The sequence below is a fragment of the Oryctolagus cuniculus genome, chromosome 3, assembly GCF_964237555.1.
Source record: "Oryctolagus cuniculus chromosome 3, mOryCun1.1, whole genome shotgun sequence".
Taxonomy (NCBI): domain Eukaryota; kingdom Metazoa; phylum Chordata; class Mammalia; order Lagomorpha; family Leporidae; genus Oryctolagus; species Oryctolagus cuniculus.
In genome coordinates, this window is record NC_091434.1 from 30,202,643 (window position 1) to 30,227,346 (window position 24,704).

Consider the following 24,704-nt stretch of genomic DNA (forward strand, 5'->3'; position numbering starts at 1 on the left):
TGCCCAAGAGTTGTTTAACTAGAAATTTCTAATTCAATAGGCTAAAAACCTGAGAAAATGAGATAATTATGACATGATATAAGATTTAGAGATGTTGTGTTATTGTTAACTCTTAGAGACAGTCCTGGCCCTGAATTTTTGTCAATGTGTATTTACAAAAACAGTTTCAAATCCTGCTTTAGACTTCTGTTCTTGAAGGAAAGCAAATGATATGATTACTATGTGACCACAAACACAAAACACTTGAACTTTTTAGTAGCTATCACAAAACCACCAATTACCTTGATTTTCCTCTCATTAAGGTTTGTGTGCTCTTAACATTTAAGATCATCCAAAGAGCTACATAGAAACATTTACTATCTATTCCTGGAAAGGAAAATATTCCTTTCTGATAATTTGTAGACTACAAGAATGCCACCTAATACTAAAAATACATTGTAAATGAAGATTACCCTAGTTTACATACACATATAAAATCTACATTTGTGCACTAAAGTTTTGAAATAAATTTGCTTTATAGTTAATTGAGTGGGTTTTTATTATGAGTATTATGCTTTGTTCCACCATTTAAAACTTAGTAAAACTGTGTATTTGGAGAAGAATGAGAAATAAGTAGGCAGAAAAATAGAAAAGCTCTTAATTTATTTCCAACTAAGTTCCTTACATGGAGGGAGAAATTTTACCTTAGAATTTTGAATACTGAATTATATTGGAAATTTAGTAGTTTGGATTCAACACATTTAAGAAAATCTCGACAAAATATCAGCAAAGAGATGTGGTTGGAAGAATGGAATCCAGGCTAGTTTTGGGTACATGAAAATCTGATGAGATTACCAGATCATTTAAGTTTCCTTGTTTTTGTTTTTTCACTTAAAGCAAAGTTAATTTTGCTAACCACAGTTTTATTCCAGGTTCACTTCTCATCTTCAATCTCTAAATCACTGCACATTCTTGCTTTTCAGTAATGTCATCAACATCAGTAACAGATTTGGCAGTAACAATGTAGAAAGTAGGACAAATATGTATGGACTTAAGCATGAGGGAGATAAAGAAGCAAAATAATGAGAATGCATACCAGGGTTAAATTCATCGCCATCGTCTAACCCAACACACAGAATGAAAATAGGACTCCCCAGAACGTGACACTAGAGCACAATGCCAAGATACAATCACGCACTGTTATGTCTGAGCATGACAAAGAAACAGATGGTCATGACCTCTTCTGCAGGGAGGGAAAAACAAGAATAATGATACAAGACACTTAATAGCAAAACTGTTCGTGACTTCTGAGATTCTTGGAAGAAAAACAAAATGAGGAAGCTTCTACGGTAATGAGATTAAAAAAACAACAACAAAAAAAACATGTCTATGTTTGCCAGCCACATTGCAGAATTGAACAAGTCACCTGTCGTTTTCCGCTTAACACAGGAGAGATGAGTTGGTCTAGTATATTTGATAGCAGGTTTTAAAATGAATTTCCTGGAAGGAGAGTGGGCCTGAACTTCTGTTTTTTTAGCAAGTTCAGCCTTCTTATAAACTGCTATGAATAAGAAAACACAAAAAGCATACCATCAGGAAAAAAAATAAAACACTTGGATCAAAACTGAACAAAATTTCATAGATAATTAGTTACCACTGTTAGGCAGTTTCTTCTATAAAAGAATAATACTGAATTATTTCAAAAACATTTTTAAAGAAGTGATTGTTAAATGAACCTTTTTTCCTTCTCACTTCATCTCTGGAGACTGTGCTAGGTTCCTTTTTAGCTATTTTTCTTTCAGGAGTGGAAATTCTGCCTCTCCCGGTTTTAAAAGGCTTTTCTTTTCTATGTTTCTCGAGAGATGGTCTCCGAGCTTCCTTTTCAGCTTTCTCCTCTTTAGGAATAGTTTCTAACTGTTCTGTCATGATGCTTCTATCATCATCTGTGGATCAAAGCAAATCATCACAACAACAACAACGAAAGCATTAGTAACCAATGTACAACATCCTCTGCATCGTTAACAAAATGCAAAATAGATAAAGGGACATTTAAAAATGTTTAAAGTGAAAAAAATTCCCATTAGATTATTGGGTTTGATGAAAAAAATAATAATGCACACCTTGAGTGTCAACCCAGAGGCTGTCAGCGTCCATGATGGAGTCGTCGATGGTGGTCTCATCTTTGTAATCATCATAGGTTTCTGTCTTATATTCTGACAGTGCAACCTCCTCTCTCTCAGGGGAAGCGGGAGCCTCTGGGGAGCCATCCCTGGGTTCTGCCTGGGCTTCAGCTGCCACTTCAACTTCAAGCTCTTCTTCATCGTGAGGGGATGGTCTCCTTTCCATCTCAGGCTGCTCTAGGGCTGCAAATCGCACACTGTGCGACCCTGACTCCCCTTCATCAGTTGTGGTTTGCACGACGGTGATGAAATCATCCTCGATGGTCACAACAGATTCAATCACTCCTTTGTGTTCACCAGGGCAAGTCTCCACAAATTCTTCCTTGACACCTGGGACGCCCAGGTCAGCAATCTGAAGGGTGTCTGAGCGGAAGAGCAGTTTATCATATTCTCCCCGGGCTTCTATCTCTTCCTCCTCACCTGGTGCCTCTGCTGGTTTGGACACAACTGCTTCAGGCACTGGCTCTGTAACATCTGAGGGTGTGATGGATATATCTGGGGTCTCCTTGCTTTCTTCTTTTGGCAGCTGAATAGATTCCATCTGGACCTCAGCTCTCTCATCTGTGGCTAAATCACCCTCTGAAACAGCAGGTGGGCAAGGTATTTCCACTGACAATTTGATGGCAATCTCGTCTTGGATTAGAGATGACTCTGGAGATGTTTCCTTCTTGCCTTCTTCGGGTTTCAAGGACTCCATGGTGAGGCTTTCATGCTCACCACTAGATTCATAGGACTCCTCTTTGTCCACAGCCTCCTGATGCACCAAGTCAGGTTTGGCCACCTTCTCTTTGACTTCTGTCTCATTCACTTTGGCACCTTCTTTCATGTGGCCAGGCTCAGCACCCATAAATGCATCTGCCTCCTGAGGTGTTTTGGATGAGGGGGTCATGTCCTGGGTAGCTTCGAGTTTAACCTCTGCTGCCTTTCCAGCATCTAGGTGTAGCCCTGCAGCCATTTGTCCAAAATCACTGATCTGAACATCCAGTTGACCCTGGTCACCTTTCTTGGCAGGAAAATCCAGTTCTTGCTCAGCTTGTTTGGATGGTTCTACCTCGGCTACCTCTGGCACTGAACTAAGAACTTTCTCTGCTTTCTCAGATGGTGCTTCTTTTGATGTTGTCAGTTCTTTGGCTGGAGCTTGTTCATAGCTCACTGCTAATCCAATTGTTTCAACTTTATCATCAGCCTCTTCTGTTTCCTTGGCATGTTCTTTGGAATCAACATGTTCTTCACCCTTTTCTAGTACAGTATCAAGCTTATCATTAGCTTTCCTCTCCTGGTCATACTCCCTACCCAGTCCAGACTTGTCACCAGAGATAAGTGGAGAGGAGGATTCTTTCTCAGCACCCAACTCGTCTTTGACTCTCCCGGCAGCTGCCAGCTTTACTTCAATCAATGAAAGGTCTGTGGCCAAATCTCTTCGAACTTTGTCATCAGTGCCTTCATAAAAGGCACCACTGTCCCCTGATACATTCTCACTGTCTTGAACAGGTGATGGGAGAGGAACTGTGTATTTATTGAACACACAGTAGCCCAGATCTTCAAGCTGACTGTCTGTTTTTACAATGACATGGTTTTCATCCATCACAGGTGGCAAGCCAGTGCTGCTTTCCTCAACTACTGTCTCCGATGGGACTGATTTCCTTCTGGCAACCTCAGCATCTGCACTCACAGAAGCTAATCTTGACCTTGTGCCTGCCAGATCCAGCATTTCAGGTAGGTCAGGGGCCATGACGGTACCATTTTTATAATACTCTTTGGCTAGGGACAATGACTCAGAGGTTGTCTCAATTTGAGTATTTTCCTCTCTGGCAGCTTTTTCTTCCTGTATCGGCTTTTCTTCCTCTTTGCTTTCAACTGGGAAGCAAGGGGCCTTCTCCAGTGCAGGTGTGGTGGCTGGAAGGTAATCGTCCCCTTCATCCATACTTCCACTAGTGTTGGTTAGAATGTCAGAAGCCAGAGGAGAAAGATCATGCCCCCGACCAAAGTTAAATCCAAGGGCTATGGAATCCAGGCATGACATGGGCAAATTGATTGACATGCTTCTTTGTTCTATTGCAGACCTACCACCAAGTCCTAAACTCCTGCTAAGTGTCAGGTCGTCCTTATTCTTACTGTGAAGATCTCGTTTCTCTCCATACACTTTTGGATCAATAGTGAACATTCTCTCTTGAGGAGAACTGGGTTCTTCAGGTAGATCAGACTGGTAAGTCTGTGCAAGAGTACTGTACCCTGCTTCTTGGGCTGGAACACTGGGTTGGGATTCTTTTCCTGCCTGAAGTTCCTTGTCACCATTTTTGTGTGTAGGAGATACAGCGTCAATAGACTCACGGGCGCTTTCTCTTGTGTCACTGAGTTCATAGTAGTCACTGCTCAACTGAATGCTTTTAGTCACTTCTTCTTTCAAAGCAGATGTTTCAAAGTACTTGGACATTCCTGATTTATCTTCATAAAATGGCAAGTCCAATTCAGCTGATTTTGCAGCCCCAACTCCTTCCATCTTATCTTTGTCAGCAACTTTCTCTTCCGGTAGTTCCTGGGTTACACTTTTTTCATTTAGCGTGGCTGGTTCGGTCACGACTTTCTCTGAGATCTTAGAGGTTACAATTGAATCTGTAACTGGTTGCTCCAAATTGACAGGGAATGAGTCCTGTTTTAACATAGCCGTGGAAGGCTCCTGACCTTTCTGTTCTTCCTTAGATAATGTGTCCTCTGTGGAAGTCTGAATTATGCTCGTCTCTTCATCTCCGAGTTTTGGAGGTTCACTCTCTTTTGGCACAGCATCTTTGTCAGAAAGAGTTTTTTCTTCAAGCATTAGCTGAGGTTCCTTTTCCGTAATGGTAGGTTCCTGTCCACTGGGGGTAGAAATCTCTTTTTTCTGCACACTCTCTTGAATGATGGCTCCCTTTTCTTCCCCTAAGACTTTTACCATGACATTTTCTTCCACAGCTGGAACATGGTCATCTTTGGGTAAGGTAATTGCTTCTGAGCCTGGTGCTTCTGCCTCTTTTTTGGGTTCATCCTTATGGGATTCTTCCACTTTAGTGCTATCTTTGGCAGCAGAGGGGCCACTGGTTTCTGGCAGATATTTTTTGTCATCTGGCTGTAAGAGGGCAGGGGCAAAGGGTGGTGTTTCTGTGATTATTTCATTCTTCATGACATCTAACGGAAGAGTGAAGCTTCCACCCTGAAAGGGACTTGGCATGGGAGAATCAAATTGTTTCCCTTCCCATTTGGGGATATCCTCAAGTACGTCTTTTTCCCTCATGGGTGTCAGGGGGCCAGGAGATACTGGAGCAACTAAACCCCACTCATCCTTTTTGGCTTCAGTTGGCATTTCAATGAACCAGTCCTTTTGTTCTTTTGGGGCTGAGGGTACTGCATGGAGGCCAATGTCAGGAACTACCAGGCTTGGTTCTGTCTTCTGTTTCGTGTCTTCCAGGCTGTCGCCAACAGTGTGCCCAAACAGAGCAGGAGGAGCTTTTTCTTCCTCTGTGCCTTGGACGTCTTTTGTATCAGGGGAAATTTTGGTTGTCTCAGGCTGAGAAACTAAGGCAGCATGTTGAAAGTCTTCACCAGGCTTACTTTGCTTCTTTGACTCCTCTTCCTGTTTGGCTAAAGGCTCAGCTGCAGAGGGAGTCAGTTCCTGCTGACCAGGGAAATCCATCTTCAAGGCTGTAAGTAAATCTGAAGTAATCGGGTTGATTTTTAAACAAATTATAGGCAAGTGCTTTCAGGCAGTAAGCTTAAAATGATGAATGAAAGGGTAAAAAGAAAAAAACTATGGAACATGCAAGCATGCTATCCTTTTGAAAACCAGTATGGAAATGTGAGGGCTGACTTATGTGCGTTCTATAAGTGAAATGGACTCCCATTGTAAATGAATGAGTACAGGAATAGTAAGAAAAGTATACTTGTGAATACCTTTTGTTCTTTGGTCTGCTCTAAAGATTATATGATATGTATTACAGTGGAAAAAATTAATGAGCCTTCTTATAGAAAAAATTTATAAATTAATCCAAACTGAGTTAAGTACCTAAGGTTAGGGTACAAAAGACTATTCTTAAGGACTAATAATAAGGATTGGTTTCTACTGAATTTCTTTTTGGTAATAGACATGCTCATTTGAAAATGGATTGGCAGGCCATCAGTAGAAGGCCAAATAATTAGTAATGATAGAAATATTAACAATTTCAGTTAATTTGATCAACAAATGCCAGGACCAATTTTGGGAGCCCTGATAAGTTGTTACCAAAAATTTTTATAAGTCATCTGAGATTAAATTTCAATGAAACAAGTAAATATTTGCTATCAAAATTATTTGAGATGATAGAGGAATTGAAAAAAATTTCTATCATACCTTCAAAATTCTTAATTCCTAATCATTGCTTAGTCTGTATGATGGATGTGAGAAAACTCTGAATTTTACTATTAATATTGCAAAAGCATGCAAATAGCATTATTCTCTAAAGACTTAACTATGAAGTATCTTCTGCCTCTTGGTTATAACCTCACTCGCTGGAACATGACCAGCTGGTGAAGCACTGAGCAGTGCTGGCTGTAGCGATGCTTCACAGAAATGAACACACTTTTTATTCACCAATCCAAAGAGCATTAGAGTCTCACTTGTGTTTCAAGGCCCAGGGTATTTCATTGTGGTCATTAGAGCCATGTGTAGCCATCTGGATTAAGCGTTGGGGATAAATAATAAAATTCAGCCATCTCTCGTAGAGCAAGTGCATGGGCCATCATTACCTTTTATGTTTGTGTATCCTGTTGTAACAATAGAAAAGAAATATCTTGTGAACTTCTGACATAGGTTAGATGAATGGAAACTCAAGAGGTATGGAGGTGATCAAAGGGATTCGCTGCCGCGGAGAGAAAATGATATGAGAGCATTAGCAGGAACTCTTAAGGAAACCAAACCAGTATTCATTGAAGCATAAAAAATAACACATTGCGGTTGCAAACAAAACATTCTACCATTTAAGCCTCTATTTGCCAAAATCCAACTCCACATTTGTAAAGAAAAGCATATGAGTTGCTGCTCCCAAAATAAAAACAAAAATATACATGTATTAGCAATGTGACTGGCAAACATTTGAGATGAGGGGGGAAGGGTAAAAAAATAAATAAAAGCTCACATAGCATTATCAGCCTGGCTGCAAAGCGTATTGTATCATGGCAAAGAAATCCAGGAAATCAGCTGCAGCAGCAGAAAACCATGCTGCCACACGGCACCTGCACAAGCACACACACTCAGGAAGCCTGAAACAGGGGTCTTGGGATAATGAGAAGACCCAGCGATGACACAGCGTTGGAAAGCCACTGGAGAAATCATTTGCAACAGAACACATGCAGATCCTGAGAAAGACACACCTTCCCTGGCAGAGGAAGGGGTTTTTAGTTCTGGAGACACCTCGGTGACCTCTTTCACACTTTGCTCATGCAGTGCCCCTGTCGGGGAACTCTCTTCAGGAACTATTTGGGCCTTCGCACTAGACTCCACTGGGCCCTCACTGAGGCCTTGGGGTTGGTCTGAGGACTTAGCAGCCCCACACTCTTTCTCAGGAAGAGCGGCAGGTTTCTCTTCCTCAGGCACCGGATACTCTAGCGTTTCTTCTTCTTAGGGATGAAAAAGATGTTGACATCATGACCACACAACAATACACAAAAGGACAGAAATATTATTCAAGGAACACTTTCAGCTCTGATAGAACCACCTCACAAGGACTATGCGTGTATTCGCTTTTACTGTTTGGATGGGCAAATTGAATTCTAATGCAATATGCATTTTGCACTGGTTGGAGAATTATGCTGTGCAATCTGGTAATAGTGGTACCTTTTAAAATCTCATTAAAAGGCTATTTATTTTAAAATTTAAGAGCTGAAAGGGTTTTATTGATTGGTTACCCTTAGTGGAAATGGCAGTAAGTTGCACGCATATGGAAAGCTTGCTGGAAATAAGTGCTGCTGGGTAACAGATGGTTGTGAAAAGTTAGATGTATAGATGTACTGAAAAAAAACCTTTTAAATTGGTTAGACATGTGCTGTTTTCTCCAACGCAGGAAATCCCTACATAAGAATTCTTGATTGCTTTAAAATATGCAAATTTCACTGAAGACACTTTGGGAATAAAAAATATCTCATTTCAAAATAATTCAGCTACCTCAACAGCTTTATTATGAATTCCATCAAAGCTTTTAAGATATAATTTATTTAATATTTCCAAGGTAAAAAATACTTAAATCAGTTTACATGACTGCCTTCATGGCCTTATTTGATGCGAGAGAAAAGGAAAACATTCAATGAGTAAGTAAAATATTCTGAAAAGCAGAATCAAAGTAAAGTTTAATCCAAAAGTCTAACTTTTGGACACAAGGATTATATTACTTAACCCACTGAAATATCAGTAATATATTTTATGTATAGTTCTCTTTAACACTAACAAAGGAAATATGCACATTATCAATAACATCATATTTCTGCAATAAAATTGCCAAGGAGAGCTAATCAAGTGGCAAACTGCCAAAATATCCCCCCTGTGACATATATCACACAGAAAAAAGGTTAACATTTACAGTGTAAAACATAAATTCATGAAGGCTGTACATGATCATGTACTTTTTTTTAAATTTACACTACAAATGCCAGTAAAATAAGTTCCATTGTATTTCTTAAGAATTTAGAGGAAAACATAGAAGCTATTTTATAGTTACTCAAATTGAAGCATCTTAGTAAATTTTTAGGAAACGATTGTGCACTGTTTAAAATGACCCTGTGGAAAAGATGCAAACAGAATAGAAAGGAATTTTCTTTTTAGAAAAATATTCACACAGTTTAGAGGGGAAAAGAGAAGACAGAAACCTAACTACTTAAACTATTTCCTTATATTTAGCATTCAGATACTTTCAGTTTTGTATTTTAATTATATGACAGTTTTAAAATTCTGATTCTGGGGCCAACATTATGGTGCAACATTAAACCACAGCTTATACCACCAGCATCTCATATGGGAGCATGGATTTGAGTCTCGGCTGCTCAGTTTCTGATCCAGCTCCCTGCTCATGTGCCGAGGAAAGGCAGCAGGTGACTCAAGTACCTGGGCCCTTGTCACGCCTGTGGGAGACCCAGATGGAGTTCCTGGCTCCTGGCTTCACCCTGGCTTCACCCTGGCTGTTATGGTCATTTGGGGACTGAAGCAGTGGATGGAAGTTCCCTCTGTCCTTGCTCTGTCATTCTGTTTTCAAATAAATGAATGTCTTTACTAAAATGTAAATTCTAACATTATTCAGGGAACTTTAAAAATTTCATAGAATTAGAGATTTTGATCACAATTAAGAGAATTTTAATATAGATGCTTTACTAATATTACCTTATTGGATGAAATCTAATGAATTAACATGTTTTCAAATCTATCTAACTTTATAGCTTTCTGTTTTCTTATCTTTTTTTTTTATTTTTTGAACAGGCAGAGTGGACAGTGAGAGAGAGAGACAGAGAGAAAGGTCTTCCTTTGCCGTTGGTTCACCCTCCAATGGCCGCCACGGCCGGCGCGCTGCTGCCGGCGCACCACGCTGATCCAATGGCAGGAGCCAGGTACTTCTCCTGGTCTCCCATGGGGTGCAGGGCCCAAGCACTTGGGCCATCCTCAGCTGCACTCCCTGGCCACAGCAGAGAGCTGGCCTGGAAGAGGGGCAACCGGGACAGAATCCGGTGCCCCGACTGGGACTAGAACCCGGTGTGCCGGCACCGCAAGGTGGAGGATTAGCCTAGTGAGCCGCAGCGCCGGCCGCTTTCTGTTTTCTGATTTCTACAAACTCCTTACATAAAAATTCACTCATTGTCTTATTTTAAGTTTATGCTATATATGGGTTATATTTATTTATGAGGATGTCTGAGCCACTGGTGTTCTTTTTTCCAAAATCTACTTTTGAAGTAGATTAGTACCAGGAATGTAGCTGGTGATCTTTGAGCTTATTCTTCATGGCTGTGGAACTATCTGTCCTTGCTTTAAACAATATTGCATATGAAAATAAACATTTCATTGAAGTAAGGTTTTTTTTTTTTTTACCAATTTGAAAATTAACCTCTCTGCCTAAGTAAAACTATTTTAGCTTTCTTTTTCTTCTTTACAAAACTACCATTTGGAATGAGACAAAGCACAGCCATTGCCCACTGATTTCATCCGCACCAAAGCCAAGTAAATACTGTGATATCCCAGCTTTGCAAGTCCAGGATGACAAAGGTTCTGGGTCATTTCCTTCAGTTTAGCCCAACCCTACTAGTGTGAGCCGAGATTGAATCACTGAAGGAGCCTCTTTAGTGTCTGTGGAAGATCCAGTGACATGAGGAAAAATATGCACTCCATAATATTTATGCTGCAACCTTTCTTTTTAAAGGAGTTATCACATTAAAATTGTACTAATTCTAATCTATTAATTAGAAGGCTAACTCTAAGATTGGTACTAAATATATTATGTCTTCAGGATGCAAACATAATATGTGGAGTCATCATCTTTACTTTGGATACAGCATATGTTCTTCCCCACTGATTTCTTTGCAGGGAACAAAAAGGAATAATATTATAATTGAAATTTTTTTTACCTTCCTTTTATTTTTCCTGTGTACCATCTCACAAGTGATGATACTGAAAAAGGAAGTGTACACATGCCTCAAGCAGGGCTTCTTCTATATAAGTTGTTGAGGCATTTGGATGAATATAGCTTATATAGGGACTTCACTTTCATGTGGAAAAAACAGGCTCCAATCCCTCCCACCCCCATATGAAGTCACACTTAACACGATGCATATGGTCAAAGCTGCAGGCTGGGGAGGAGGAGCAAAAGGGGACCATGCTTGGTTCACCTTTCTCCTGGCCTAAGTGGACCTCTGCACTCTGCGCTGTGACACTGGGGAGCACAGTAGAGGTAGTCCACTCTGAGCTGAACAAAGGATGCTCATAGTACTCCTCATCGGAATTGTAAGGGTCATCATCAGGCACAGATACCGAGATGGAGGGGGCAAGGAGTCTACGCCTCTCCCCGCTGGTGGCAGGTTCATGGCTGGGGAACCTCTGTAGAGCACCCACTTGATCCTCAGCCCCTTCATCTACAGACACACAGGAAGAAACTGCAGGGAGAACTAGACAAGACAGACACAAGATCAGACAGACGAGACGGACACCTGCACAAGGACACAAGGGGCTACAGAAGCAGCAGGATGGAAGGGAATTAGCAAAACCAAGCTGATGGAGAATGGGAGATGGTGAATGTTTCATGCTTCAGTAGCTGCTGAATTCAAGCTATTTTTAAAGTCATGTTGCCATCGATTTAAGTGAATTTAAAGCATTGACACCCCTGGTGCAAAATAGAAATTATCTATACATTCCTCCCAAACAAGTCAGAATAACCAAGGAAAAACTGGAATAGAAACAAAGCATTACCAAACAAATGCATTCTTTGGAAGAAATTCTTTCAAGAAAATTATTTCTTCTCATGCTTGTATCAATATTTTTAAGAGTTAAATAAGAAGTTGTTAGGATCTGATGCTTGTATGATTATGAGGAAAAGATAGTCCTGTATGAAACACAAGCTTAATTTTCTAGGATGCACAAATAGTAGTTTGATTCATTTTTAGTTAATGACTTCAACCAGAAAATCATTTGTAATTTTAATCTTGTCAATTTTTAATTTAAGCACAATGTAGTGTTCCTTTTCCTCCTTTGATAAGACAGAGCTGTCAGCATAACTCTTTCTTGGGATGCTAAGGCTACTGTAATACTTAGCAGCATTTTTAAATATCAGTTTTTATTTGCATGACATTGGAAATACCATATTTCATTTTAAGAGAGTCCCTAACATTATAAACTTAAATTCTTATGCCCTGCTTCTCTTCTGAAGGTTAACAGAGATACAATTGGCTGACTGTTTCTACAAAGTTGACCTTAGATCCATCAAGACATCTTTCCATGTATATTTAGCCACTAGCTGGTGGCAGTTTTTATATTTCAAATATCTTAGTGCATATTTCTTATTGAAGTGCTAAAGGAACTGCTCTTATTTCTCTTTTATCCTGTGCCTTGGCTTGGAAATATGAACTATTTAAATATATTTCCTTAAAAATCGTGTCTACAGATCAGCCTGCTTAGCTTAGATCTTATAAGATTCAATGAGTTTAAGAACAATGTCAGTGACACTATGTGATTTTTGATGTGGTGCAGACATAACATCTCAGTTCTATGTGGCTCACTACTCAATTTGCTAGTCATTTTTTATTTTCTTGTATTGAGAAATAATTTTAAGCTTTCATAACTCTCAATATTAACAATGAAGTCTATAATATCTAGCAGTATAGTTTTCATTTCTATTAGAATTTAAGAAGACAGCATTATAGCATTTATTTGAAAATATCCAGTATTTTCAGGAGAGTTGTTTATTTTCAACACCCAGATTCCTGACAACTGGAAATACATCAGAAACCACGAGGATACGAAAATGACATTTTATAGAGAAGTACTTTTAATCCTTTGGCACACGTTATTTATAGATCATTCTGCGGAAGTTGTTTGTAGATGAAAACTCAGGACTTTCTCAGCTATGACACTTATTATATCACAGAACTGCAGAAGCCTAAATAATGTTTGATATTGATAGTTCAAGCCTGCACAGTTTCTCAGATGGACAGATAGATGTCCAAGATCTGGGAGACAACACTGACTGGATCATAACCTGGGCCTGTCACATGTCCCAGCCATTCATATCTCCAGTGACTCTCTGAGCCTGTAGACTTCTCATGGATGCAAGCTACTTCTAGAACTTTTAATATGACTGGCAGACTGCATGAAACATCAATAAGTGGAAATGAAGTATTTATCCCTCTGCTTTTCAACATTTATTTTTTTTTTTTGAGTGGTGGACATACTGCAGCACAAAATTAACTGAGAACTGAGAGCTGGCAGTGGAGAGGCAATACTCACTGGATGATTCAGCCCTTTATATATTTTGGCCTCCTCTTATTGTCATTTTCTTTTTTGAAAGTACCCAAATGTAAAAACATCCAGAGCCTGGCTTCACATCTCAAAATAAACAGTATTTTCTATTCTGAAAAATTCCATTTTAATCAAAGAACACATCTTGTAAGAGCTCCCGTGGAAAAGTAGCTTCTTTGTAGTAGTATTTGGCCCTGGATCAGGGCAACTTCAAAAAGAATGTCTGACAAAGTCTAGTCCTGTCTTGATACTGTGACCTGTATGCACTCCAAATCTCTGTTTAGGACATGTGAGTCTACAACACAAGCTTCAGAGCTATGCCAGAAAGCTACATGTAATGGGCTGGCTAAGTGCAAACAGAGCACTTGATTCCAATGATAATGGCAGAAGTCATTAGATCCTCATTTATTACAGAATTATGCCTAGCAGGTGCTTTTGGATCATACCAGTGGAGTTGGGATACATAGGAATTATGAATAGATTATTAATAGCTGGAATATTTCTTTGGGAGCACTTAAGACATAAATATATTGGCTTGTAACAAAAGACTTTCATTTGAAAGTAATTCACTTAGGTAATTCCAGAGTAAGAACCTTGGTAAGAGTCAGCTTTTGGGACCTAGTGCAATTGTGCATTCTGGGGTTTAGATCTAGACTTAGATGAGACGCCGATCCAGACATAAGCCACTATAACTTGACAAAAAAAAGGTGGAAATGAGTATAATCTATCTCTGTGGGTTGCTGGGAGGATTTGATGAGAAAGCGATCATGAAAGTATGAAAACCAAACTTGGCTCCACACGTGTCATCATCAGTGTATTCCGTGCACTCGGACAAGTTATCACACACCTGTTCTCTTCCCCTTCATTTGACGCATCAAAGTAGGGGTTGAGAGGTTTATGAAAAATTGAATTCATTTCATAACTGTGATTTTTTTCAGTTTAAAGTCAGGATTGAATGCATTCATTTTCACTATAAATAGACATGTTTCATGTTTGGGGCACTCTTCTCTGCCACAAAATTTATTAATTCAATTAATAATGTGGTGCATTAAAGGACAGGGTGATATTATGACTCTTCAAAAATTACATGGTTCTTTTCATAACTATTATGTTAAAACGAAAGACTAATATAAGAATAACTTTTCCCTAGTTTGCTTTCACTCAAGAAGTTCTTTGAAAATTTGTATGGGGTTAAAGTAAGGCTCACCATGCAAAAATTCAGCCTTGGTGGGTCAAGCCCTTTGAATACAAACAAATAAGTAGTCAGCTTTATAAGGGACAACATCTCATTGGGTATCAGGGATTCTGATTTATGATTGTTGTGACATCACAGCTTTTGTCCCATAGAGTATGGCGGAAGACAGCTGATCCAACTTACGCTGTTCTCCACCATCTCTATGACCTTCTCATTCTGCAAGCTTTTGAATGAAGAAAACTCACTTCGTTTATTGTTATTGCTGCTCCCAGAATGATTTAGAAGGAAAATTGCTTTCAGTTTAGCAATTTATGAGTCACCATATCCATGACTCGGGAAAATATCACCCTTGATTTCTGGTGCAAACTTAAGAGGTCAGAAGGATTCCTGAATCTGTTTTCAGGTTTCTGAATTCTAACTGTTCAGTCCAAATGACAACTATTATGGTCAGGCCAAGAAGAAAATGGAGGTCTATTTGACAATATCCTTACTATTACAGTATCAGTTTACTGTATTATGGTTTCCTTTAGAAGTATACTACTTGTTAAATTTTCCATCAAAACCCCTTGTAAATGTTTCTAAGAATAAGCACATATTGTGGTAATTATCACTATTACATTAATTGTAAGTGAATATTTATAATTGATGGTAATTAACATCTTAAATTAGTTTTAGTAGAAGCTTTCATGTTTCCCTTTTGGGTCAGAACAGCTTTAAAAAGTGTATGCTCAAAATCACTGAAGTACTTCATTTGATCTGAAAGCTCTCTTTCTTTGTGTAAAAGAATTGGATGTTGGTAATCACTATACCCTTAAAGTTGTTTTGATGATCTGTCAAGGAGAGTAAATGAAGCCCCAGAGAAGCTAGAGACCTTCCTGATCCCTTCTCACCTGTTCAGCTAAAGCAACACATTGATGGAATTTGAGCTGAATTTGGGCTACATAGATGGAAACAGTAAATATTTCAATCCTGTGTTGTGACTTGTCATTAATTTATTTTCTGACAAAGCTAAACTTAAAAAATTATATATTTGTTGCACATAGTTGAGTGTGGTTTAAAATAAAACAGAGGCAGTAGTTTTTCTAAACCACATAACTTTCACAAATTTATCATAAGAATAGTCATGATATTTAAGTGGTAGAGTTTATAAAATATTTTTTACATAATCCACAGATGATTATTCATTTAAAAGCAAATCACTGAAGCTGCTTATAATTTCATGCATTTTAGAAAAAAATAGAAATACAAGTTGGGTTTGAGAACAATTTTGGGTGACTTTCAGTAACAAACATGCTGGTATTTTTCCTAAATGTATTGAAGCAGCTTGGGAAAAGCAATTCTGTTATGTAAGGGAGCTGTTATTCTGGAAAGTTGATACCTAAGTTAACCAAATGTGGAAGTTATTCATATTTTATTTATTTATATTTTCATTATATGAATTACCTCCCCACCCACCCAGAAAGCAGACTTTCTGCTCTGACTCCCATTCAGAGTAAGAGAGTCAATACTGGAACTTCTAGCAGAGTTTTGTTAGGAGGACAGCTTTATCAACAGCACATCCATTTCTGGGTCAAGAGGATTCTCCAACACTTGAAGGGCTTTAAGTAGGAGCTCAGAACCATTTTCAACAACATGAGGAAAATACAACTGTCATGTAAGGCTTCCTTTTGCATTTGGAGTAAAATCCAGGCCCTGAACGAGGCTTGCTGCTGCTTATTCTCACTTCTTCCCCATTCTATCCCTTTCTCACAACCTGTGAGCCATGGACTCCCTCAGCTCTTATAAAGCTTCATCTACGCCTCCTATTCTTTGCCCACCAGAGCACCCTTCCTATCCTAAAGCATCTGCCCCCAAATTCCCTTTCTCCAGTATTGGCTTGGTTACCACTTCCTCATGCTTCGCCTCTCAGCTCCTGAACCGTCTCCTCACCATGCAATAAAATAAACTTTCCCTTGTTCTGCTTTTAGAGCTGCCTGTTCTTTCCCTTCCTGGCACTATCCCAATTGGAAATTCTGTTCTCCATTAGATTGCGTGTCCCTTAAAAGCAGGGATCATGTTTGTGTTGTTCAGTAGTGCATAACTGGAGTTTGAAGAGTCCCTGGGGCATTGTAAATATGTACCAAAAGAATGAACAGACACAAAGCCACAAGGAATCTTTCAATTCTACGTAGTGAAAGATTAAATCACAGTTTAAGGAATTAACTACAGAGGGTGTAATGCACTGATTATATCTCCCAACTTTTGTTTAGTTAGAGTAATTTAGTTTGCTTAATACTTTTTCAGGCAGTAAATTCAGGGGAATAAAAGACCTAAGCCTACGAAAGAAAATCCTGCTAAAAAAGTTTAGTTTACAAATTTGTGACAAAATAAATTATAAATGAGTTGATAATATATAGTTCAATAATTTAGATTTTTGTACTTAGGAAAGCAAAGAACCTGATTATAAATGATAAAAAGACAAGTCTTATGAAAAATGATATTCAGTTTTTAATAGAGTAAAATGATCTCTGACATAAAAAAAGAAATGAGTAAAATGGAATAATTTAAAATTCTGATTTTAGTAAATGAAAACTAAAATTTATTAAAACAGCTAAGCTGTAGCTCTCTGCCTCTTCCTGTAACGCTCAAATGACACACAAAGTTGAACTAAGTCAGAGACCCAATCACTGTTTGCTTTAAAATAGTGCCTTTCATCTCAGCTTCTGAACGGATATTCTTCAATGAGACTGAAAGGCTGCCATGGCATTCCATGTCCAGTGAGTGCATAGATAGATTCCTAGACAACAATAGGTCTCAGCAGGCAAGAAGTCACAATCTCAGCTTCCAGTCCACTGCTCTTGGTATCAGATTCATTTATTAACTTCTTTATTTATTCATTAATATTTATGGAGAGCTTGCTACAGGCCAGGCCCTGGGGAGGTTCTTGGTAATAAAATGGTGAACAAAACAGAGGCAGTTCCTGACCCTTTCATAGGGAAGTATTGATTTTATCAATAAATCTGACTCCCTCCCCACTATATTAGGTACTACATTTATTTTATTTTATTTTTTAGATATTTACAAGATAGTATTGTAACTTCCTGGTTCTCTATAGTTCTTCTAGTAGCTGAAACACAGAATTATTCTTTCCTTTGCCAAGTAGATTTTTTTCTTTTTATTTACCATATCTTTTACTTCTGATTTTATATAAGTATATAATGATATGTTTATTTAAAATCTTCATTTCTTCTTGACTATTTGAAACACACAGCTCCAAAATGTGGCCACATAGTAACCAATATAAAAGTCCAATTTTTATGGATTGAAGTTCATTATTTTTCCTTTATCAGAAGACAAACCCTGGAAAGCCCAGTAGGTCTTACCTTCCTCCACTGTGACAGTCTGTTCTGAGGCTGGCGATGGGGGTGGAGAAGGAGGCAGATTAGCTGTCTCTTCAGCTGCTAAAGATCAAACAATGGAAAAATGAGACACAATAATTAATCTTATTATGCCAGTAGATGTGTGGGCAGTTCTGCATTGTTTAAAAGGCCTCTCTATGAAATTCAGGAAAAGATTCAATAGTAAGCTACATTTGGCGAATTTTTAGGCCCATTAGCTGATCACATTTTATTGAAACCAAAGATAGCATTTAACATGTTCCCCCAAAATATTTTTTCTATTCCATAAAAATGGATTAGAATGCCCACTAAAATTCTATCGTTAATATTGCTATCTTGTGTCCAATTATTCATGTAATAAAATAATTCATTTTGGTGGTAATTTACCATATGAAAACACACATCAGAAGGCATTTTAGTTTGCATTTGGCTGGATGAACTGAAAAACATATTAGAACTCTCTTGTTCAGTGGCTTGATCCGGAAGCAAACATTACTTTGATGAATCATAATGATTTTAAGTGGCATTTTTTTTACAACAATTTGTCCACTGGGTCTAATGTCAAAATGTTTTATCTTTTGTATGAAAAAGAAAAAAATGAAAAGAAGAAAAAAATGAAGCCATCACAGACTGATGCAACCTTCACAGAGAAACCATCTCCCGGAGAGCTGAGTAAGTTTCACGACTTGGCCTCACACGTAAAGATCCAGAGAGTAAAGTTCTAAAATGCAAGTCATTCACAGTTAACCCCGGAATTTTCTATCAACACGCTTACCTTATGACCCTTCACAGGTAGGTAAGGAAATTCAAAAGGAAATATTTCACAATTAAGACTAGCGGTTAGATTTGTCCTAAAGATGATGTGAATTTTGGTTTCATAAAGCAGTGAATAGAACAGAAAAATATTTCAAAGAGTAATAACAATAATAAATAAATAATAATAAAAGTGAACGGACTAAAGATTGCTTTAAATTAGATATTTTCCTCTTGTTTGAAAAAATTCATTATCTAAAAAACTGAGCATATTCTAAATTATTATTTGGGGACAGCAGGATATTTTTTGTTGGTTGTTTATTAAAAGATAATGGAGTACGGATCAGAGTTCAGAATATCAAATATTAAGGATATACTAGGCTATAAGAAAGAAAAACAGTGATGTATAATTTTTAGCTTTTTTTTTTTTTTTTTTTTTGACAGGCATAGTTAGACAGTGAGAGAGAGAGAGAGACAGAAAGGTCTTCCTGTTCCGTTGGTTCACCCTCCAAATGGCCGCTACAGCTGGTGCGCTGTGGCCGGCGTGCTGCGCTGATCGGAAGCCAGGAGCCAGGTGCTTCCTCCTGGTCTCCCATGCGGGTGCAGGGCCCAAGGACCTGGGCCATCCTCCACTGCATACCCGGGCCACAGCAGAGAGCTGGACTGGAAGAGGAGCAACCGGGACAGAATCCGGCGCCCCAACCGGGACTAGAATCCAGGGTGCTGGTGCTGCAGGTGGATGATTAGCCAAGTGAGCCGTGACACCGGCAATTTTTAGCTCTTAAAAATCATAACATTCTATGAATCAGGTATATATGTTTGTGAAATAAACATACATGTTGAATGTAAGAGTCTCCGTTCTTATATCTCTTTATGTGTAAAAATTATCTATCTGTCTATATCTGTCTGTCTATCCATCCATCCATCCATCCATCCATCTGAAAAAGGTACTAGAAGTCTTCAGCTGTGTGTGTGTGTGTGTGTTTTGCAAGCATTTGTTGCATTACCTATCTGGCCCTTGTGACCAAGGAAGAGGGCAGAGCAATCTCAGCACTCCTAGAGGAAGCAAGTGAAGGTTGGTACCGCCTATGTGATGCAGAGTCGATGATGATTCTCACAGAGCTCTGGCTGTAGGTTTTGTGTAGCCAGGTAAGGGGGACTCACACAAGATTATAATACAGATATTCATTCACCAAAGGCCATAAATGGAAACTGTCATTTCTAGTTAAAGTTCTGGCACATTTTCCTTGAGAGAGGAGAATCATAAAATAAAGATTCATTGGCTTTGTTTTTATAATAATTATCTGTAATGATCTGGAGAATGCAAACATAGGAACACTTAATGTTAACTGCAAGCTTATTACCCTAAAAACTATCCAAATACTACAAAGAACCCATTGAGGAAGGTAAAAATGTTCCCAGTGTATCGCAGTGGAGGTGTTTGATGAATATTACATGAAGGATAAAGCACAATATATGGCCTGTCTTGTGAACCGGATCAGGGTGCAGCAGACACAGGCCCTGACCTGAGGTCCTTCTATTTACCTAAAGGCAGAGCTGCAGGCTGATCTTTATGTTGAGCTTCTTTTTCTTGTTCACCTTTCAGGACTGCTACAGCCTCAGCGGTGACTACTTGAACTATCCTTGCAGACACTTCCTCTGTAACAAATAGGAACAAAGGAAAACAGCAAGTAAGACATCCAAAGCAGGTACCAAAGGGCGAATGTAACCAAACAATGTAGACAGAAGAACAAAATCCCCTGTTAGCTGTCTTGCCCCTAGAAGTAAAGTATATTTCTTAAACAGCAGATGAAGCAAAAACATACTGACAAAAGGTGGGGGTGGAGCGAGGAGGAGAAGAAAAAGAATGTGCATTCTGGGAGCCAAGTACTGTGAACAGAGAATGAAAGAAAACCAATTAACTTGTATAACACTATTGAGGCTGTTGAGATTAAATGTATACATGTATGTGAATATTATATATACTATATGAATGCATATATATCTGTGTATGTATATACATTTATATGTATACATACATACATATATATGAAGAAAATACATACATATATATCCATCCTGGATTATAAATAAATTCTACAGATTTGAGTTTTCACCATCTTTATATAACAGCATACCAGAAAAATACCCCTTTTATGATCCTAAAAGAAGTGGGAGTTCAATCTGCTAATTTTGATCCTGATATTACAATCACTCTTTATTGAAATTTTATTATGGCTGACAATCAGGTTTGCATGTGCACAAACAGGTTCACAGAGCTCTTCCTACTTCACCAAGGTGGCTCATTTAGATTGCATCTCTTCCAGAATGACAGAGAGACCAGTGAACATGGAATTTTGAAGTCAGCAATTCATATGGGCAAATTTTATCTAAATTTTAAAAAGTTGGATTACTTGGCTAAATATATTTGTTTTTTATGCTTAATTTCCCAATTTTTTAAATAGCCACTAACTATTTATATTGTTAAGGTATGCTCCATAAATAATCTTAAAATTTTTTATTTGCTTATTTGAGAGAGAGAGAATGTATTCCCAAGTGCTGGTTCATTCGACTGCCCCCAGTGGCCAGGGCTGGGCTGGGCAGAAGCCTGGACGTCAATGCAGCTCTCCCACATGGGTGTCAGATCTCCACTACTTGAGCCATCCCCTTTACCTCCTAGGGTCTGCTTTAGTAGGACTCTGGAATCAGGAGCTGGAGCAGGGAATCAGACTCAGGTACTGTGATGTGAGAATCTTTTTTTTTTTTTTAAGATTTATTTATTTATTTGAATAGTAGAGTTATGGGAGTGGGAGTGGGAGGTGGTGGAGGGAAAGAGATCAATCTTATATCTGGTGGGTCACTCCCCAGATGGCTGCAACAGCCAGGGCTGGTCCAGGCTGAAGCCAGGAGCTAGGAGCTACAACTGGGTTTCCCACATGGGTGGCAGGGGCCCAAATACTTGCGCCATCTTCTACTGCTTTTGCCAGACCATTAGCAGGGAGCTGGATAAAAGTAGAGCAGCTGAGACACAAACCGGTGCCCATATGGAATGCCGGTGTCAAAGGTGGTGGCTTAACCTGTTACAGCATAACATAGGCCCCAGATGTGGGCATCTTAACTGGCATTTTTACAACTAGGCTAAACATTTGTATTATTAATAGTCTTATCCAGTGTTAGTAGCAGTCATTGTAGTAGAAGTAATATGTTGAAAATTACTATAGTGGTCACTATGTGCTAACACTGTTGTTTGTCTTCATTACTTAAGTTAAAATAGTCAAAATAGAGACAGTGAAGGGAGAATTGAATTATTACTTCAGTCAGTAGAATCACACCCAACCTAAGCAAAATGCCCTGCAGAGCGGGTACCACATTGTAACTGTGAGTGGTAATGTAGTTTCAATGAAACAATATTGTTAGTTTAGGTGAGAAATTGCAGGAAACTTGCATTTTCTTGGTTTTGTTGTTTCAGAGAAAACCAATTTAAAAATGTCTGAGTTTTACAGCTGAATAAAAGCTGATGAATAAGCTAATTTTATTTTGTAAATAATTAAGTACAAAGTGTCAGAAAACAATTTAAATCACTCTTGGAAGAATTGATAATTATTTTTTTAAAACAACATCATATTTTTAGAAATACTGTTTTTAATTTTAATTACATTTTAAAATTTATTAAATGTGGAGAACAGGTTGCATGAGTTTCATAGATACAGCTCCAAGAATACAATGATACTCTTCTCCCTTCTTCCTCTTCCCTTTATTCCCTTTTATTTTTGCGACATCATTCTTTCAATTTACTTTATAGTAACAGGCTCAGTGCACCTCTAAACAAGGAGAAATGCTATTTTAGAATATGCGAACAGGCTGTGTGGGTGCCAGGTTCATTTTGACTTACTTGACATCTTATCTTCAAGCTTTTTAAATAATAATATTGCTAACACTTTTTAAAGGAAATAATATATTTTAAAAACTAATTTTCCCCATGAGTCTAGGAAAACATGAGCATGGGTTTGTTCTGGGATTTCAATACTTCATTCAATTTACAATCCTCCTGCAAGCACACTGGTGGCAGCTTCCCACAAAATAGAGAGATGGGTTCTCCCAGTGCAGAAGCAGAGTATCAGCAGATCTGCTGGGTAGACTTCTTCCTGTGCATTGATCCTGGGACAAGAGCAAATTCCTTCAGGATTGGGTAAGTTCGGAGAAGACATTTTTTTTTTTGTAATTTAAGAGTTTTTAACTGATACCTATAGGTTATAAATAGTTATGGATACCATGTGATAATTCAATATATACACATACATATACACACACACACATATATATATACATACACACACACATTGTGTCATGTTCAAATTAGAGCAAATTTATCTATTCCCATAAACATTTATCACTTCTTTAAGGTAAAAACATTCAAAATCCTTTCTTTTAGCTTTTAAGAAAATGTACAGTAGTGTCGGTACTGTGGTGTAGTGGGTAAAGCTGCACCACCTGCAGTGCCGCAGCCCATATGGGTGCTGGTTGGAGTCCTGGCTGCTCCACTTCCAATCCAGCTCTCTGCTATGGCCTGGGAAAGCAGTGGAAGATGGTTCAAGTGCCTGGGCCCCTGCACCTGCTTTGGAGACCCAGGAAGCTCCTGGCTCCGGGCTTCAGATCCACCTAGCTCTGGCTGTTGTAGCTATCTGAGGAATGAGCCAGCGGATGGAAGACCTACCTGTCTGTCTCTCTCTCTCTCTGTCTCTCTCTCTCTGTCTCTCTGTAACTCTGCCTTTCAAATAAATAAATAAATCTTTAAAAGAATGTATAGCATATTATGGTTATTTATAATTAATAATATACCAGAACTTCTTACACCTATCATACTCCAACATTTCCATATTCCTTCTGCTCCCTACTCTCCCCAGCCCCTGGTAGCCACCAGTGTTTTCTCAACTTCATGACATCAACTTTTATAGATTCCACATATGAGTGAGGTCATGTGGTAGCACTCTGGGAAGATTACTGGGAAATATTCCAAAGAAACATAAAAAGGAAGACAGACATAAAATCAGACTTAGGAAATTAAGAATATAAAGACAATAACATGTATGTGATTATATACATATATAATTTCTTCATTAATTCTACAAATATCTATTAAATGCCCTTCTCCATCCATCATATCTTTCTACCTATCTAAGGAATAATTTTCTTTTACAGCATGCATAAGAAGAAATCTCATGGGATTTAACAAACTCCAACACTGCTACTTTACAAGTGTTTTATCCCAAGCAATTTATCCACATTTGTTGTGCTTCAATGTCTCATGAATAAAATAGAAATAACAAAGTACCAATCTCACAAGTTGTTGCACAGACTTATATAATTACATAACAGGCATAGCACATCAAGGAACTCAAATGAAAAGAACTTTCAGATAGTTCTTCACCAAATTGCCTTTATTTTCCCTAATCACTATTCTTCTGGATTTTATACTTTAATATTTCTATTTTAAAAAAAGAAGCTAGGTGGCCGGCGCCGCGGCTCAATAGGCTAATCCTCCGCCTAGCGGCGCCGGCACACCGGGTTCTAGTCCCGGTCGGGGCGCCGGATTCTGTCCCGGTTGCCCCTCTTCCAGGCCAGCCCTCTGCTGTGGCCAGGGAGTGCAGTGGAGGATGGCCCAGGTGCTTGGGCCCTGCACCCCATGGGAGACCAGGAAAAGCACCTGGCTCCTGGCTCCTGCCATCGGATCAGCGCGGTGCGCCGGCCGCAGCGCGCCAGCCGCGGCGGCCATTGGAGGGTGAACCAACGGCAAAAGGAAGACCTTTCTCTCTGTCTCTCTCTCTCACTGTCCACTCTGCCTGTCAAAAAAAAAAAAAAAAAAAAAAAAAAAAAAAAGAAGCTAGGGGCTGGTGCCGTGGATCACTTGGTTAATCCTCCACCTGCAGTGCCAGCATCCCATATGGCTGCCGGGTTCTAGTCCCGGTTGCTCCTCTTCCAGTCCAGCTCTCTGCTGTGGCCCAGGAAGGCAGTGGAGGATGGCCCAAGTGCTTGGGCACCTACACCCACATGGGAGACCAGGAGGAAGCACCTGGCTCCTGGCTTCGGAGCAGTACGGTGCGCCGGCCGCAGTGGCCATTGGAGAGTGAACCAAGGGAAGGAAGACCTTTCTCTCTGTCTCGCGCTCTCTCTCTCACTGTCTAACTCTGTCAAAAAAAAAAAAAAAAAAAAAAAAGCTAAAGTGAAAGGCA

General features: G+C 38.9%; 1 protein-coding gene across 41 annotated transcripts in view; it reads right to left on the bottom strand.

The window, feature by feature from the left end:
- MAP2 (microtubule associated protein 2) overlaps positions 1 to 24,704 on the bottom strand; it is a 308,431-nt gene that overhangs the window by 29,444 nt on the left and 254,283 nt on the right. For 13 of the 41 annotated variants that reach the window (XM_051849196.2, XM_008259074.4, XM_008259069.4 and 10 more), the window contains 6 exons: positions 20,020 to 20,133; positions 17,707 to 17,784; positions 7,539 to 7,784; positions 2,100 to 5,846; positions 1,716 to 1,922; positions 1,406 to 1,540 (listed from right to left, as the gene is read on the bottom strand). In XM_051849196.2, coding sequence (XP_051705156.2) covers positions 1,406 to 1,540; positions 1,716 to 1,922; positions 2,100 to 5,846; positions 7,539 to 7,784; positions 17,707 to 17,784; positions 20,020 to 20,133 — 4,527 coding nt within the window. The remainder of the gene's footprint in view (positions 1 to 1,405; positions 1,541 to 1,715; positions 1,923 to 2,099; positions 5,847 to 7,538; positions 7,785 to 17,706; positions 17,785 to 20,019; positions 20,134 to 24,704) is intronic. The other 28 variants (XM_051849211.2, XM_051849208.2, XM_008259081.4 and 25 more) reach the window with 9 other exon arrangements.